The sequence below is a fragment of the Arachis stenosperma genome, chromosome 4 (genome assembly GCF_014773155.1).
Source record: "Arachis stenosperma cultivar V10309 chromosome 4, arast.V10309.gnm1.PFL2, whole genome shotgun sequence".
In the NCBI taxonomy this organism is placed as follows: domain Eukaryota; kingdom Viridiplantae; phylum Streptophyta; class Magnoliopsida; order Fabales; family Fabaceae; genus Arachis; species Arachis stenosperma.
Window position 1 is genome coordinate 10,585,846 of NC_080380.1, and position 18,129 is coordinate 10,603,974.

Below are 18,129 nucleotides of genomic sequence, written 5' to 3' on the forward strand. Positions count from 1 at the left end.
TTAGTTCAGAAGAAATCAAGCTTTGAAGATTAAGTGTTCATGAAAGTTTCTCTTTTTTCTCTCTTCTCATTTTCGTCCAAAGGGAGTAAATGACCAGCCTTGGAGTGTCTTGGGGGTGTAGGGTGAGTTTTGATTGGTTGGCTTGAAGGTGGATTAAAATAATATTAAAATATCTCAGGTGTATAACTACTAAAACTAGGTGTATCGGAACACACGTAAAAACATCTCTAAAAATTATTTTCTGAGCTACTAGCATAAAAGACACTAGTAACATATTTAATATGAGAATAAAACATGTATAATGAGTCCTTAGCATTGCTAAAGTCATCAGAGAGTGCCGGTGCTAAGCTGCACTAGTAAACTGTGAATCCGGTTAAACCAATTTCCTGTTTTTAACTAAAACAGACCAGGTGACCTTATAATATCATTCAAGAAGCTTCTAATACTAATATAATGATAATATTATCCTATTATCTCTCTTCTCTCATGAATCGAGTCCGGTTCGTCAAACAGAGACTATTTACGAAAAACCGAATCAAAACTCCTAACCGATACGGTTCAAAAACTAGGTTCTTCGTGATTGCGTTATCGAGCTTATCTCCACTAAGGTCCTGAAGTAAAGATAATATAATGATAATGAAGATTGAGATTCTTGATGATACATCAGAGGTGTTCCCTTTACTGATCTTCTGGTGAAATCCGTGCCTTCAGAAAAGATCTCGCGTACTCGAAAATCGGGGTTGTTACACTGGGTATACGGAGAGCTTGTGAGACATAAGCTCGGGGTCTATCCCGGGCATGTCGGAGGCTTTCCAGGCAAAGAGGTCAGAATTGTCTCTTAGGAGCTTAGTCAACTCTTGCTTTAGGGTTTCCCCTAGGTTGGCTCCTATATTGGTGTTTTTTCCTTCCTCTTTGCCGACCTGTATTTCCTCAGTTTTTTCTCCCGGCTGTGGTTGCAGCTCTTCTCGGGCCCTTGCACCGCCGAGCTCTATGGTGTGGACTTCTTTGCCTTTTTCCCTCAGGTTCAGGCTTTCATTGTAGCACTTTCTTGCCAACTTCTGATCTCCCCTCACCGTTGCTATTCCCGCTGGGGTCAGGAATTTCATGCAAAGGTGGGGAGTTGACACCACCGCTCCGAGTCGATTAAGGGTAGCTCTGCCGATCAAAGCATTATATGCTGACCCTACGTCGATGACTATGAAGTCTATACTCAGAGTTTTGGATTTTTCCCCTTTTCCAAAGGTAGTGTGTAAGGGTAGAAATCCTAGTGGTCTTATTGGTGTGTCGCCTAGTCCGTACAAGGTGTTGGGGTAGGCTCTTAATTCTTTCTCATCCAACCCTAGTTTGTCAAAAGCGGGCTTGAAAAGGATGTCCGCTGAGCTCCCTTGATCTACTAGGGTTCTGTGGAGATGGGCATTGGCTAGGATCATAGTAATTACCACTGGATCATCGTGCCCAGGGATTATTCCTTGCCCATCTTCTCTTGTGAATGAAATGGTGGGGAGGTTGGATGATTCTCCTCCGACCTGGTAGACTCGCTTGAAATGTCTTTTGCGAGAGGACTTGGTGAGTCCCCCTCCCGCGAATCCCCCTGAGATCATATGGATATGTCTCTCCGGAGTCTGCGGTGGTGGGTCTCTTCTATCCATATCGTCTCGCTTTCTCTTCCCATGATCGTCCGACCTTTCTATGAGATATCTGTCAAGCCGGCCTTCTCTAGCCAGCTTTTCTATCACATTTTTAAGGTCATAACAGTCATTTGTCGAGTGACCATATATTTTATGGTACTCACAGTAGTCGCTGCGACTCCCCCCTTTTTTATTTTTAATGGGCCTGGGAGGTGGCAGCCTTTCAGTATTGCAAATCTCTCTGTATACATCCACTATGGAAACCTTTAGAGGAGTATAAGAGTGATATTTCCTTGGTCTATCGAGACCGAGTTCTTCCTTCTTCTTGGGCTCCCTCTCCCTGTCTTTTGTTGAGGGAAGATGCCCAGGTCGCCAACTTGAATCCCTCAGTCTAGCATTTTCTTCCATGTTGATGTACTTTTCAGCTCTTTCCTGTACATCACTTAAGGAGGTGGGGTGTCTTTTTGATATGGACTGTGAGAAGGGACCTTCTCTAAGCCCATTGACTAACCCCATTATGACTGCCTCGGTGGGCAGGTCTTGGATTTCTAAACATGCTTTGTTGAACCTTTCCATATAGGCTCGTAAGGATTCTCCGACCTCCTGCTTTATTCCCAGGAGGCTTGGCGCATGTTTTACTTTATGCTTCTAGATAGAGAACCTCATCAAAAACTTCCTTGAGAGGTCTTTAAAACTGGTGACCGACCTCGGAGGGAGGCTGTCGAACCACTTCATCGCTGCTTTCGACAGGGTAGTCGGGAAAGCTTTGCATCGCGTAGCGTCAGAAGCATCAGCCAGATACATCCGACTTTTGAAATTGCTTAAGTGATGCTTTGGATCCGTGGTTCCGTCATAGAGGTCCATATCGGGGCTTTTGAAGTTCCTCGGAACTTTTGCCCTCATTATGTCCTTGCTGAAGGGATCCTCCCCTCCTAGGGGCGACTCTTCTCGATCGTCGCAGGAGTTTCGACCTTTGAGGGAGGATTCCAAATTCAAGAGTTTTCTTTCTAACTCTTTTCGTCGTTCCATCTCCTCTTTTAGGTTCTTTTCCGTCTCCCTTTGTCGCTCCCGCTCCTGTTCCAACTGTTCCAGGCGACTTTGGTGGACATGGACTAATCCCATGAGTTCAGTTGCATGGGATGGTCCGTCTTTTTCCGATTCGTGCCCTTCTGAGGAATTCACTTTCGGATTTTTGACTCCCGGGGTACCCTCTCTATGCTGATCGTTGGTTCCCTGGTGGAGGGTCAGGTCTGCGTCATTGTTTCCGGTATTCAGATTCTCTTGTTCGGAATCTGATTCCACATGACCCTCTTCGGGGGATCTATCCGCCATCACTGGTTGATCTCTCGGGTCCCCGGCAACGGCGCCAATGTTACGATGGGTAACCGAAGATTAATGGACTGGACTGTGTGGGGTGGCCCAATCGTATAAAAGATGAGGACTGAGAGTGGGTTGACGATCCAAGGGCTCCGTCCGACTTGTTCGTAAAAGAAGAGGGGGTGGTACCTGCAAAGACACTCCGATGCCAAAGTCAGCAAGGGGAGCAAAACAGGTCTAGAGAGTATTAGGCTTCTGAGATACCTGAGAAGTGTCAGTGTATTTATAGGGATGAACCCATAACCACCGTTGGAGTAGTTCCACCTTTTAAGGGGAATAATCGTCCCTTTATTTTAGGGAAGTTGATATATGGCTCCTGGAAGTGGTTAGAGAGATTCTAGGGGCAGTTATCCTTTTGAGGGAGGGTTTATCTGCCAGCTAGTCCTCGTTTTCGACTTCTTTAGAGCAAGTCGTGCTGATCACCGACTTCGTAGAGTCTGGTTTGGTGTAAGGTGAGGCTCAACCCTTTGGGGTTGGACCTTTTTACTTGGATCCTGGGCCTTAGCGTTGGGCCAGGGTATGAACAAATATCATATTTATTGATTCAGAGATTGATATTAAAATTTTTTCTGTTCTTAAAATTTTAATATTTTAGTATATTTAAAAAGTAAAGACACAGAAGATTGAAAATTTTTAGAAACAGAAATTAAAATTTTAATAATATTTTATATCTAAAATATCTCAATTTTAATTAATTAATTCTAACTTTATTTTTTGTATAAATTAAATTAGAGCATCATTCTTATTTCAGTCTCTGTCTCTCATTTTACACCAAATGAAACTTATTTCAGTCTCTATTTTTCAGTTTCAATCTCTCAATCTTAGTCTTTCAATCTCAGTTTTTCTCCAAACGTTACTTTAAAAAATAGAAGAACAAATTTAACTATGGATAGAAATTGAATTACCAATTTAAAGAAATTTCTTTAATAAAAAATAGAATTAGATAAATAATAAATTTTTTTACTAGATTTATTAAAATAAAATATTGCACATTCTTCTTATTATAAAAGTATTTTTCACTCTTTTATTAAAATATACACTACACTAAACATTACTCCCATTTAAATTGTTATGACTTCTTGAACAGTCATTTTTAATAATTTTGACTATTATTTTTAATATGGGACACGACATAACACAGGACACAATGACCCATAAATTTTAAAATTTTATAAGACACGGAGAGATGCATATATATAATATAAAGTATTTGTCAGATAAAGCGTATTAGTATTTTGATATTTTATTGATATTAAAATATAAAATAATTTTTTAATTATTTTTAAAATTTTATTTTAATTATATAAAATATTTAAAATATTTTTTGTTTTAATAAAGAATAATATATACTATTTCTAAATTTTTTCAAGAATCTATGTTAAGAATAACATTGAACATGTTGGCACGTAATGGTATTTAAATATATTCAAGTGTGTTTAGAATAAATTTTTTATTTTTTATTAAGATATGGTTGGATACACGCTTGTCAAATACGATAAATATCGTGTTCGAAATGTATCCAACACGTAAACACGATAACTTAGCAAAGTATTCATACTTTATAGTTAATTTATATATATAAATTGTAAAAACGTAAATATTATTTTATGTAGATAAAACTTTAATAAATATAAATATAAATTATATATTTTTGTGTATAAAATATTTATAAATATAAATTATTATTGATGATAATAAAAAGTAATAATAATTACTGATTATTTCTTTTTATTAAAAAAATAAAAATTAAAAAAGAAATAACATACAACAGAATTACAGAAACAAAACTTTTGAGCGCAGCGGGCTGCAGGGTTTTGGTGGAGGAGGGGGGTTTTTGCAGCTTCCATTTCCGGCTTCACTACACTCTTGAGATGAATCCCTGAAAAAAATACACAGAAAAATTATGCATCATCACCGACGCTTCACCCACTTCTTCAACCTCTTTTGCACCAATACTCCCCTGCGGACACTGCCCACTATAACCCCTTCCCTGCACCTGCACCTGCACCACCGCGCCCTTTCATTTTCTCCGCTGCACCGGCATCCACCTGATCCCACCCCCTCCCTCTTCAAGGACGATCCAATCGCATTCCTCTCCAACTCCTGGGTCGACAACTTCCGCCACCCCAACGCCACCGTCACCAACCTCTCCCCTTCCTTCCGCCGCCTCGACCTCTGGCTCCTCGCCTACCAGAAGGTCGTCGCCGACGACACCGGCTCCTACCTTCCCCGCTCCTCCGTCCCCTCCTCCGCCCTCAACGACCTCCTCTCCCTCCGTAACGCCGTCCTTGACCGCCGATTCCGATGGGGCCAGCGCCTCAAGTTCTTCATCAAGTCACCCAAAGACACCACCGATTATGAATCCCTATCGAAGAGGAAAATCAAAGCCATATTAACCACAACACAACCGACCCCTTTTCAGGACAAGATTGTTCAGGAGGTGTTGCTGATGATCTTGGAGCCAATTTATGAGGCTCGGTTTTCGAGCAAGAGTTTTGCCTTTCGCCCCGGTAGGACTCCTCACACTGTGTTGAGGGTTATTAGGAGGAGTTTTGCAGGGTATTTATGGTATATGAAAGGTGATTTGAGTACCCTTTTGGATGGAATGAAGGTTGGAATGGTGGTCGGTGCTGTGATGAGGGATGTGAGGGATAAGCTTGTGGTTGATTTGATAAAGGACGCATTAGTTACTCCGGTGGTGAAGACCGAGGTTGAGAAGCCCCAGAAGAAGAAGAAGAGGAAGTACCAGAAGAAGAGGGTGTTGGCTGAGGATGAGCCTAAGCCTGATCCTTATTGGTTGGATACATTCTTCGGGTTTGCACCCGAGGAGGCCGAGAAGGTTCCTAATTGGGGGCATTGTGGGATTCTTAGCCCGCTTCTGGTTAATGTTTGTTTGGATGAATTGGATAAGTGGATGGAAGGGAAGATTAAGGAGTTTTATGTTCCTTCTAAGAGTGATGTTATATGGAATAGCCCTGAAGGGGAGGCGGAGCAGGGTAACACGTCTTGGCCAGAGTTTGTGCCTACAAGTGGACCAGATAAGACAAGGAAGATGGATTATATAAGATATGGTGGTCATATCTTGGTTGGTGTTAGAGGGCCTAGGGCTGATGCAGCCTCGCTGAGGAAGCAGTTGATTGAGTTTTGTGATCAGAAGTACATGCTCAAGCTCGACAATGAGAGCCTTCCCATAGAACATATAACTAAAGGTATAATGTTTCTTGACCATGTGTTGTGTAGGAGAGTTGTTTATCCGACTCTTAGGTACACTGCCACCGGCGGTAAGATCATAAGTGAGAAGGGTGTAGGAACCCTTCTGTCAGTCACGGCGAGCTTGAAGCAATGCATCAAGCAGTTTAGAAAGTTGAACTTTCTCAAGGGAGACAGGGATCCAGATCCCCAACCTTGCTTTAGAATGTTCCACGCTACTCAAGCTCATACAAATGCTCAAATGAACAAGTTTTTGGGCACCATGGCTGAGTGGTATAGGTATGCAGATAATAGGAAAAAGATTGTGAACTTCTGCTCTTACATCGTGAGGGGCTCGCTTGCAAAGCTATATGCTGCAAAATACAAGCTCAGGTCACGAGCAAAAGTATACAAAATCGGTGCGCGTAACCTGAGCCGCCCATTGAAGGAGAAGAAAGGGCAGTCTCCTGAGTATCAGAATTTGCTAAGGATGGGCCTTGCCGAGTCAATCGATGGGCTCAAATATACAAGGTTGTCTCTTGTACCGGAGGCAGATTATACTCCATTCCCTAGTAACTGGAGACCGGATCATGAAAAATCATTGCTGGAATATATAAAACTAGAGGATCCAAAGACATTGGAGGAGCAACAAAGCAGCATAAGGGAACAAGGTCTTGTTTCGCCACAAGATTACATTTCAATGCTTGTTTGGAATTACAAAAGGAGTACTCTTCCTAGGGATCAGCTCTCCTTTGTTAAGAGCGACGAAAGTACGGTGGGAAATCAACAGTTGCTGGTTGGCTCGAACCAGGATGAAGATGACCGCAAAAGCAATGAGGAAGAAAATGATGAAAATATGGATGTAGCACAAATGTAACAAAAGGTTTGTAATGTACTCACAAATCAATATTTCAGTTTAGCTTATGCTTTCTTTGATTACCCATACGTTCTTTCAATATATATTGGACATGCCGACTGTTTGAGTCTTATTTTTGTTTCCTGCTATAATTTACATTACAAATTGACAATATTTTTAGCTACTGACTCTCTCCGTTTGGTGCTAGTGATGGTATAACATACTTATGTATTGTTATGTTTGCCACTTTAATAAACTATAGGATACCACCATGATCACTATCAACTAACCAATCTTTAGTCCAACTATGAGTTGTTGGCTGCATGGAATTCTATTATGCTGTTCATCATAAACTCATGAATCACTACGTATTGTAGTTGTACGCTGGACTTTTGAGTTTTGCCTCTCCTTCTTGTCATGTTAGCAGCATTGCCATGTCAGAATATCTGTTCGACTCAATTTTTGATATTCTTGTAGAAAAAGTATAGGAACCAACTTTTAAGTAGTCAATATTAGCCAATTTTTTTTTCTTTGTTGTAAAATTATTTTTTAACCCTCATTTTTTGGAATATTTAGGGTTGGGGGTTAGAATTTAAGATTTAGGATTTAGAATTTCGAATATAAGATTAAAAAAATAGCAGATATTAGCCGAAGAAATTTGACAACTTAGTTAAACTTATTCTTATAATTTACTCATCAATGCCAAATGTTTTAACTGGCCTCTTACTTCAACAGTTCAACCTGTCTGAGTGTCCAATAAATCTCTCTTGTTTCAGGTTGATCTCTTCTTTCACCTTCTTACCGTCGATGCTTGCCTAACAAAAGATTAAACAAGAGTGAGGAGTTCTTTAGCACTGGTATGACTTGGTACTCTGCCTGTGAAGTGCAAACACTGTGAGGATGAAGATAAAAATTTAATCACTTAGAAACACAATCTTTCAGGATGCTGTGTGGACTGCTTTTTTTAGCGAGACCAGACGATGGAGTATGCAACTTTCTGTGCAAGAACCATGTTGCTTTTTTTAACGAGACTAGAGGAAGGAGTATGCAACTTTCTGTGCAAGAACCATGTTCCTTGTACGGATAGATGCAAGTGATAAGGAGACAGGAATTGAGCTGCAAAAGAATCGGTTGAAATACATGATAAAATTTTCTTGAAGTTGGTCATTTGTTCATATGTATTAGTCTTAAATTTTGGGTGTCCTCAACTCCTACTAGGAAGCAGAAGCATTACATATTTTGTTTTCATTAATTCCACCAAAAAATGGGGAAAGGTTGAGATAGCAAATTAGCAGTTTCACTTGGCTCTCAAATCATCAAGAAATTTTGAACAAATTGTTTGTTAATATAACTTTAAAAAATAGAAGATAGTGGAACAAAAATAATATGTGTTGGATCTGGGGCTACAGAAATTTGCTTTTTTAATTCTTGTGAATTTCGGGATACACCAAAGCCTTGGATTAAGTTCTAAGTTTCAATGGTGTGAGTAGAGGTAATGAAATCTGAACTTACTTACAAGCCCCTCACACCCTTTCCCAATGAGAAATCAAAATATTCAATCTCTTAACAAATTTGGTTCAATGCCTGGCTACCTAAATCCTAGTAGTTGATGTCCCTAATTGTCTGATATTCCTTACAAAGTCTTGAATAAGAAAATTGAAATAAAGAGATCAATCACTAGTTCATGAGCAATATTTGTGATCCAATACATTGATGAATGAGATAAAATAAATAAGACTAAGCCGAGAAGTATCCCAAGTTAGTTCTCTAGCTACCCTCTTCAATAAGCTCCAATGAATTGTGCTTCACCTGTCAATAATGTAAACAAAGGGTCAAAGATTCCTACATTATACATATGATGAAGCATTATAGGTAAATTACAGTCACAAATGTACCTATTAAATATAAGCTGATAATTAGTGTCACCAAAATAGTAAATATACAAGCCCTCACACTAGCAACACTTGAGGTTGACCTACATACAACATAGACAGTTTCATCAAATGAAATAAGAGTTGTTCAATGACCAATGGATCAATTTAGTAATATGAGAAAGGTTTCATGAGTTAAATGAGAATTACCTTGCTACTAGGTCCTTGACAGATTCAGTTGTTAAACCAAAACCAAATGGAAAGAGTGGATCATAGTGAGGATCCCCAACATTCATAGGGAGTTGATCCACAGATTTGAACCATGTCCTAGCAAGCTTGCCGCTAAAACCATAGTCGCCAAAAAGGGCATCGGTCACGCCTTGGCCTTCAGTGCCCGGTAACCATGCTGCCACCAATGCGTCTATAGAAGAAACGTATGGTTCTATCACAATAGGTCTACCAGAAACAATGATAACCACACACTTAACATTCCCACAGACATTGTTGATTATATTTGGACCAGGATCCGTCATTGTCAAAGTGGTGCTGTCACCAGCAGTCTCGGCATAAGGAAGCTCACCAACAGCAACAATAGCATAATCAAAGTTGTTGGACTTTAAAAATTCGCTATCCGGGTTCTCACGAAATACAACTTCAGTGCTTGGATCAACAGCTGATTTTATGGCACTAAGAATGGTTGTTCCTGTTCATGGAAAAGAAAAAAACTTTACTGTTTCTAAGGTTCCTCGGATGAGCCGAAACTTTTAGACATATCTTTAGTCGCTTACCACTTGTGTCCATGTTGCCACTAAACCCTTGCCATTTGATTGTCCACCCGCCACATTGGTAACCCAAATTGTCAGCATGTGTACCAGCAACTAGAATTTTCGGAACATTCTTTGAAAGAGGCAGAAGTGGAGCACTTCCATTTTTCCCATTCTTAAGCAGCACAAGAGATTTTCTCACAGCTTCCCTTGCAAGATCCCTGTGTCCCTAGATACACAACAGGATCTTATCATTACACAATATACATGCTTTTGTTGCCAAGTTTGTTACAACAAAATCCAATTTATGGTTGGGATGGTTTGAACTCTCACCTGACTTCCAAGCTGGTCGACTAAACTAAAATCGGCTAGAGGATTTTCAAAAAGACCCATGGTAAACTTGACAAGCAAAATTCTCGCCACAGCATCATCAATCCGGTCCATTGGAATGACATTGTTCTTGACCAAGAGATTAAGATCCTGAATGAACTCATCAAACTTGTATGGGACCATCACCTATAATAGCAGTTAACAGAAAGAATGAGTTCTATAACTGGAATAACCCCAGAGGCCAGAGCAGAAATTTAGTACTGCTGACAATTTGATCATAAAGAACAGACTAACCATATCAACACCGGCTTGAATGGAAGCTTGGACAGAGTACGTGTAGTTTGAATCCGGTGGCGATGTGATTTTGTCGATACCTTGCCAATCAGAGATGACAAATCCCTGATAAATAAAATAAACAAAAAAAATTTTAGTTAGTAAGCATCATGCAAGATACACCTATTGCAATGTGTGTCAAATAGACTTCTCAAGGCTTCAAATCCAATATAAATTTTATAATAGATAAATAGAAGAAAGTAATAATCTAATATTGTTACTAGTAGATTGAAGGTATTTCATATGCCTCCTCAAATAAGCATGACAGAAATATCAAATAGCGATTGAAATTTTTCAAAGAAAAATGACATGAAAACATCTCAATGTGGATATAACAAATGATGATAAACAACTGAGGCTTAAAAGTAGAAGGCATATATCAATGCCGGTTGTGAAAATGACATGAAAACATCTCAATGTGGACCTCGCCAAAGAAAACCGTTATTATAAGTATAGCGCTTCAAAGTAGAAGGCATATATCTGTGATACATTAAAACAGATACACAGAGGACATACTTTCAATACCTTTCTCCTTTTAAAAATTTTGGGACTAATGTGTCAGTAGTCTTGACTTTGAACAACACAAGTTCTTCAAACTCCTTTCAGTGAATTGAATATATTTGCTGTTTTTTTCATGTTTATATTCACACTTATGTATTATATATGTACTTAATATCAGTGAATGCTACACAATGTAACTTATTTATGTTGCTTTCCCAGATTTTTTTCTATCCATAATAGAGATATACAAGACAATATAGTAGTAATGAAATTCACAAAAAAAGATTAGAAAGTAATCAAACCACCTTAAACTTAAGGGTGTTCTTTAGGAAGCCGGTGACTAGATCATGATTTGCATGCATCTTTACCCCGTTCCAACTGGAGTACGAAACCATCACTGTTGAGACCCCTTTGATAATGGAATCAGAATAGGCAGGCATATGAAGGCTAAGCAATCCATGCCAGTCAATCACAGTGTTGTTCTCATTAACTCCCTTGGTTGTACCGCCATCTCCAACAAAGTGCTTAGCACAAGCAGCTACCTTTGTCCTGCAAGGAATGTATAAACTTAATGAATGATAGAGGGAAAACAAAAGAAAATTTTATTCATGCAACTACATCAAATACAACTTCATCATATAATCCTGATTTTGCCTTCTTTTTCCACTCCTCGTTACTTGTTGCGTCCTAATCATCTTGCTTGATGTTAAAAAACAGTTCCATTAATATCTATAACCGTGGCTGATTTGAACTCTGGAGCATTACCAAAACTATGCTCACTACTCTCAAGAACATCCTAAAAAGACTTTATTATCTAAATTAAGTTGAGATTATGAATGAGTATCAATTATTCAGAACCACATGGCTACCACAATGACAGATACAACATATCAACAACTTGCAGATACAGAGACAGAGGCATACGATTGCTATTTCGACACAACGTATAAGATTAATTCAAACATTAATTTCTTAAAGTTGAAACTTATTAGTTAATTATTACATTACAACATTAGTGATGCATAAGCACTAAACATGAAAATTATATAACTATGTACCATAATTCACCACCAGGCAAGGACAAAATTTTAGGAAATATGTTCATAAACACTTGAGGAAAACAAATAAGGAAACACAGTCTTTCTTTTAAATGGATTTACTACGATTAATTTCTTACTTGCCACCAACATATGGAAATCCCTTCTTGGCATTGGCAGGGAGACTTCCTTGTAGTCCAGGTATTATCTCTGTCATTTGTTCCACAATTTTAGGATCCTCACTGTAGCTTTCATAACACCGACCCCATCTTGGATCTCTACAAACCTACAAATAGTGTTCCGGAAGTAATTAGTTAAGTTATCAAAGGAAGAAATGTGAACACATTACGCCTAACAAGAATTTTTCCTACACAAGTTTATCATTAGACTCTTGCTTTTTATTTACCGCAATACATGGAGCAAAGACATAAGGAATCCCCGTCGCTCTGACTTCGAGAGCGGTTGCAGCTCCAATCTTTTGGGCAAGGTCAGGATCTCTGTTAGTCAAAGATTATTAGAACAGAACAAGTGGTGGATGAATTAAATAAAGCATATAAGCAACCTAATGCATCAATAAAACACCATTAAGATTACAAACACAATGATATTGACTTGTAAACCAAAGTATATTTCAGGCTAAATTAATTGATATCATAAGCAAATTTGTTTTAGTACCATCATTGCACAAGAATGATAGTTTGCTCACTGTGGCAACAAGATCCTTGAACCAGGTAAATCATTAAATATCAAGTGAAGTGCAAAAGTTCTATCGAAAGTTGTCATGTAACATGCTGACAAATAAACAATCAAAATCTCAACTTGCCTGGTACATCCAAGTCCAACATTATGGGGAAATATGGTAGCATTATAGACATTGTTGTGGCCATGAACAGCATCAATCCCATACATCATTGGAATACCCAATCGACTTGCCAAAGACCCTTTCTGAAATTCATTTATCATGTTAACCCAATCTTGAGCAGTAGCTTTTGGAAGTGGTTCACTTCCACCGCCACTTAATACACTCCCTGCAAGCAATTAAAAGAACCAAGTAATTGATAGTTCCTTAATAATGTCATCACTTCCTTTAATTTTGGAAACTTGCCTTTTTTTTTTTTTGTGTGAAGATCTTTTGCTAAAAAAAAGCTAAAAAATCCCAAAGTTTATCATTCACTAAATGGATCAAACAGGAATAAAGGGGGCAGAGATCCAAGTGAAGTACAAGGCAAAGGAAGAACATGGCAGAAAATCGGCAACTTTCCGATTTTTCAGGCTTCCCTTCCCCGCCAATAGAATCAGCATGCCATTTCTCATTTTGGTAATAAGTCCAGAGAGAGATTCTTAAGTATTCATATTTACAAGTAAATGCAAAAATGTTAACATCTATTATAAAATCTATAAAGAAATTGTCATGTTTAGTGAACTAAAATGTGAAAGAATGAAGACACTAATTAACAAACACAGAAAAATTCCCTGAACATAAGTGACAAAAGTATTGAAATTGTATGTTGCAATGTGATTGGATGTGGGAGTGGGAAATTGGTGGAAATCACGGGAATGGAAGTGTATGAAAATAGGCCACATCATTCTAAAAATTTCCCAACCTATAAACAAGACAAGGAAATTATGTCATGCAAATATTTCAAAGACAGGACACAATCACCAACAAATCATATGGTTTAAAACATTCATAAAAAAAAAAAAAAAAACATTCAAATACAATACTCATAAGAGGTGGGAAAACAAGCAATAAAACACTTTCCAAATATGCCCTTTAACTACTTCTTACTTCTTACCAATGAAGCTGTTTTTCATGACCTCAGCATTAGCAACACTCCTATCAATTTGAACCATTTGGCCAATCTTCTCCTCAAGAGTCATTCGATCAAGTAAGTCCTTAACACGAACTGCAACTGGTTGCTTTGGATCTTTGTATTTCATATACTCTCCTCCTTGTGCTTGTGCTTCACCAATTGAAACCAACCAACAACAACAACATAGCCACAAAGAAACCAGAAAACGAATCAATGCCCTATTCATCTTGTGAATTTCCCAGCTCTAGCTTCTTCACCTGCAGAAGCTGTCACAAGAGAGAAACGAACCAAATAAAGATTTAGTTATTATTATTATATTTGTTTATACCCCACTTGGATTCTAAGGGAAAAATGAAACGGGAACAGAGAAAGAAAAGCATATCCAATGAAATGGGTAGAAGAAAACTAAACCTCAATTAATTGAAGCAGCAGTTTTTTTTTTTTTTGGATTATTTTAAGAAAAAAAGGAAATGTGAAAAAGGGTACATACAAAGTAGATAACCAATCAAAGATCAATCACACTGGTTCAAATTTGCGGCAGAAAATAGTTTCTACATAATAAAGGAACAATCAAAAGAAACAGCAATAACAGCACACTTTGAAGCTAAGTAGGTATGAGGGAAGATGTGTGTGTGCGTGTCAGAGAGAGAGAGAGAGAGAAAGAGAAAGCTCACAAGGAATGCAAAAATGGAGTCTTTTTATGAAAAAGTTTCAACTTTTGACGGAATGGTGAAATGGGGTGCTAAGAAAAAAAGCAAGAAACGGCAGAGTAGAGAGTGGAGAAGGTGAAAGGCGTGAGTGGGAGACACTTAACACTATTTGCGTCTGTGTTTGACGGTTTTATTTTTGTCTGTGAAATTTTGGAGGTTACTTTACTTAGCTGAGACTCAGAATAAGAATCACTTAAGAGGAAGAAAAAAAAAAAAAAAGTGATTGGCAATGGCGATGGTGATGGGAGTTGAGACATCATGTGGGTACGGGAAACTAGGATTAAAGGTCATTTTTTTTTTCTTTTAATGAAATGTTTGAACAGTCACATAGTTATAAGTGTTTCATTATTTGAACATCAAAATCATCTGGATCATGAAATGACCCCATGATCTAAAAGTAACGACTTTTTAATATTTTGATGATCGTTATAGAATTTAAGTATTTAACTCTTATGCATTATGAGTGTGAAGTTACTTTATATTTACTTCCAATCAATCAAATTCTACCGAGTAAATGCTGAAATTCGTTTTTAAAGGAGTAAAATATTGTTTTTATATCTGACGTTTGAAGTAAATTCTAAAATTATCTTTAATAGTTTTATTTAAGTATTTAATATTTTAAAATTGGTTCAATGTTGTCATAGTGTTAGAGATCCATTAATAGAATTAACGGCGGGATAAAATTAAAACGATTTTGAAACGTTAGGGACTTAAATAGAATAAAAACGTTATCTTTCAATTATATCAATTTTTTACTGTATATAATATTCAATTATTTTTTAATCACATTACTTTCATTCTAAATAATTTTTTTTATATTTTTATATTAACTTATAACTTTAAGTATAAAATTATAAAAAAATAAACTTATTTATAATGAAAGTAATGTGATTAAGTGTAATTTATTTAGATATGATTAAAAAATAATTGAATACTATGTACAGTAAAAAAATTTGATATTACTAAAGGATAAAACTAAAATTTATTTCTATGTATCGTTTTTTTACCTAACGTTTTCGTACTATTTAAACCCCTAACGTTTCAAAATCGTCTCAATTTTGTCCCGCCGTTAATTAACGGATCCCTAACGACAGGTCAACATTGAGTCAATTTTAAAACGTTAAAAACTTAAATAGGATGATTAAAATGTTAGGGACAACTTTGGAACTTATTCCAAATGTTGGGGACAAAAACGATACTTTACTCTTTTTAAAAAATTATTCGTTATTTGAATTAATACTAAAATTTTTTAATTAAATTTATTTTAAAAAAATATTTATTTATATTTTAGTAAGATAATAAATGTAAAAGTATATTATTTTGACTTATGGTTACACTTTGGACTTGTTTGAATGAGTTTTTAAGAAAATAATTTTTTTTGAATTTTTTTAAATTTAAAAAAATAAAAATAATTTTATGTTAAAATATTTCATGCAAAAAGATATTTTTATTTATCAATTATGTGCTTATTTGAGTGCTATTAAGTTGATAAAAAAATATCTTTTTCAGTGAAAAACTTTTTTTTATTTTTTAGCGTGTTTGATAAATTTTTAATAGTAAAAATAAAAATACTAGAAAAATAAAAAATATATTTTTCTAGAAGTTATAATTTACATCTCTTTTTTCTAAAAAAAGATATTTTTTACATAATAAATAAATAAAAAAATATTTTTATATTGTTATACCCAAATATAATTGATAGATAAAAAGATCATGAGATATCCAAACATAAGTTACTTTTACTTTTTTTAATATCTTTTAAAAAATAACTAAAAAAAATATTTTCTTATAAACCCACCCAAATAAGTTTCTTATATGTTAAAATACAACAATATAAAAGTATTGATTTATTTATTTATTATCTGAAAATATCCTTTTTTTTAAGAGAAAAGATTTTTTAAAAAAAGATGTAGGTCAGTTTGGATTGACTTTTAAAAAAAAATATTTATTTTTGTTATTTTTTTAATAGACAAAAATTATTTTACATTTAGATAGACATTTTTAAAAAAAATAAATAATTTTATTTTTTAATAAAAGTACTTTTTTTTAAAGAAGTATTTAAATAAGTTTCAAATTGAATAAAATACTTTTATTAAAAAAAGGTACTTTTTTCATTAAAAAAAAAGCTAATTCAAACCAACACGTAAATTATAACTTCTCAAAAAAGATATTTTTTATTTTTTTAATATTTTTGCTACTAAAAATTTATCAACTACACTTAAAAAAATTATTAAAAAGAGATATTTTTTATCAATTTAATAACACTCAAACAATCACTTTATAATAAATTACTTTATGCTAAATGGCTGATTTTAAAAGTGAGAGGGAGTAATCCATCTTGAACAGAATTTCCTATAAATTAATTAAGAATCTTGATAACAAGTGTATTCACATAAAAAAAATGTACTGAATATATATTTTTAAAAAGTACTCTTTAATTATATCCATAAATTAATAGGTACTGGTGATTTCATGTTATTTTCTAAATTTGACAGGCAGAAAAGTAAAAAATAAAAATATCACACTGTAAGTGCAGTGAAGAAAAATTAAGACATATAGTTGAAGATCTTTCAAATTCTAATAGTGTTCTTAAGTGTGCAAAAAATGTATAAAAAGTCCATGAACTTGATTAAAATCTTAATTATTCAACTTCTCTAATATCATCAATTGTTAGGTAAAGTACTTATTACTAGACAATAGTATAATTAAACTTTATTTTCTTACATTTATCTTTTTTAAGATTGTATCTAGCTAGTAACATTGCTACAACAACAAATTGATTTCAAAATAACTTTGATTACCCACATAAATCTGAGTTAGAATGAATAGCTTTACACTTCACACTTGCCTAAGCCCTTGACTTCTTTTGTGGTTTTAGTCCTGAAAAGTTCTTTTATTGTGTAGCACTAATAGCTTTATTTAGTTGATCCATAAACATAGACAAACAAATCGGGAAAAGGCAGATTCTTGAAGAAAAATAAAACAAAGATAAGGATTATGATATGATATCATGTAAAAGATTTGGATGGCTACTGTGGTGGGATACCATAATCAAAAGTATAGAACATGCAAAGTATGTTTTCGTTAATGAACAAAAAATTACTAGCTTTTCTATTGAAATTTTAGTTAGAGAATCGGATTCTCCCTTATTTTCATTCCAACATTTCATTATTTTGTTCAAAGAGTTCACCCTTTTCTGACCTTTGTTTGGTAGTAGGCTCATACTATTTATTTATTTGTTATGGTTTATGAATTCTTAAATCACAACAAATTTCTAAAACTATATACCATGTAATGCTTAAATGTTTGAACTGACAATTGGATTGTTTGCATCTTAAATTATTAACGATTTCAAAGTTGTTTTTATATTAATAATATTCACAATTTATATTATTATTATTTTATTAGTTTTTGGCTTTTCTTTAAATAAAAAAAGTTGCATCACACACCTAAATCGTAAAAAACAAGGCAAAATTATAAATTATTTGTGTGTCTGTGATAACCAAAAAGAGAAGAGGGAGGAGGGAGGAGGGAGTTTCTCGTGCTGTTGTACTCTATGCCAACCGAAACATATATCTATAATCTATGTGTCGTATTATAAGGCTATTTTTTTGTTGTTATGGAAGTAAAAACAGTAATATATTTTAATATTATAATTTTTGGTATTTTTTAAAATTGTGAAAAGTATATAAATTAGAGAGTTCGATTTCTGTACTTTA

General features: G+C 35.3%; 2 protein-coding genes across 5 annotated transcripts; one reads left to right on the plus strand and one right to left on the minus strand.

The window, feature by feature from the left end:
* Window positions 1–4,805: 4,805 nt before the first annotated feature.
* Window positions 4,806–8,393, plus strand: LOC130974095 (nuclear intron maturase 2, mitochondrial). 2 transcript variants are annotated; one of them, XR_009084400.1, is made up of 3 exons: window positions 4,806–7,077; window positions 7,827–7,907; window positions 7,993–8,393. XR_009084400.1 is itself a non-coding variant. In XM_057898844.1 (2 exons), the coding sequence occupies exon 1, from the start codon at window positions 4,909–4,911 to the stop codon at window positions 7,069–7,071; it is 2,163 nt and encodes a 720-aa protein (XP_057754827.1). In that variant the 5' UTR covers window positions 4,806–4,908; the 3' UTR covers window positions 7,072–7,077; window positions 7,827–8,389. The 2 variants fall into 2 exon arrangements, 1 of the variants encoding a protein (XP_057754827.1); XM_057898844.1 differs by having other exon boundaries at window positions 7,827–8,389.
* A 61-nt stretch (window positions 8,394–8,454) lies between these two features.
* LOC130974096 (uncharacterized) lies at window positions 8,455–14,586 on the minus strand. Of its 3 annotated transcripts, none has more exons than XM_057898848.1 (12): window positions 14,515–14,586; window positions 13,683–13,966; window positions 12,710–12,914; window positions 12,293–12,383; window positions 12,027–12,172; window positions 11,155–11,398; window positions 10,310–10,414; window positions 10,019–10,201; window positions 9,710–9,914; window positions 9,132–9,624; window positions 8,946–9,025; window positions 8,455–8,859 (listed from the first exon to the last, which is right to left on the minus strand). In XM_057898848.1, the coding sequence occupies exons 2-12, from the start codon at window positions 13,924–13,926 to the stop codon at window positions 8,831–8,833; spliced, it is 2,025 nt and encodes a 674-aa protein (XP_057754831.1). In that variant the 5' UTR covers window positions 13,927–13,966; window positions 14,515–14,586; the 3' UTR covers window positions 8,455–8,830. The 3 variants fall into 3 exon arrangements, with proteins under 3 accessions (XP_057754831.1, XP_057754828.1, XP_057754830.1); XM_057898845.1 differs by having other exon boundaries at window positions 14,375–14,570; XM_057898847.1 differs by lacking the exon at window positions 14,515–14,586 and adding an exon at window positions 14,191–14,373.
* Window positions 14,587–18,129: the final 3,543 nt, after the last annotated feature.

What these genes read in the sequence shown, in the direction of transcription:
- LOC130974095 (XM_057898844.1), top strand. Translation starts at nt 4,909, where the DNA reads ATGCATCATCACCGACGCTTCACCCACTTCTTCAACCTCTTTTGCACC.
- LOC130974096 (XM_057898848.1), bottom strand. Translation starts at nt 13,926, where the DNA reads ATGAATAGGGCATTGATTCGTTTTCTGGTTTCTTTGTGGCTATGTTGT. An exon ending in GTTGGACTTGGATGTACCAG is followed by an intron (nt 12,384 to 12,709) that starts GCAAGTTGAGAT and finishes TTTGACTAACAG; the next exon opens with AGATCCTGACCTTGCCCAAA. An exon ending in TGGCAACATGGACACAAGTG is followed by an intron (nt 9,625 to 9,709) that starts GTAAGCGACTAA and finishes TTCCATGAACAG; the next exon opens with GAACAACCATTCTTAGTGCC.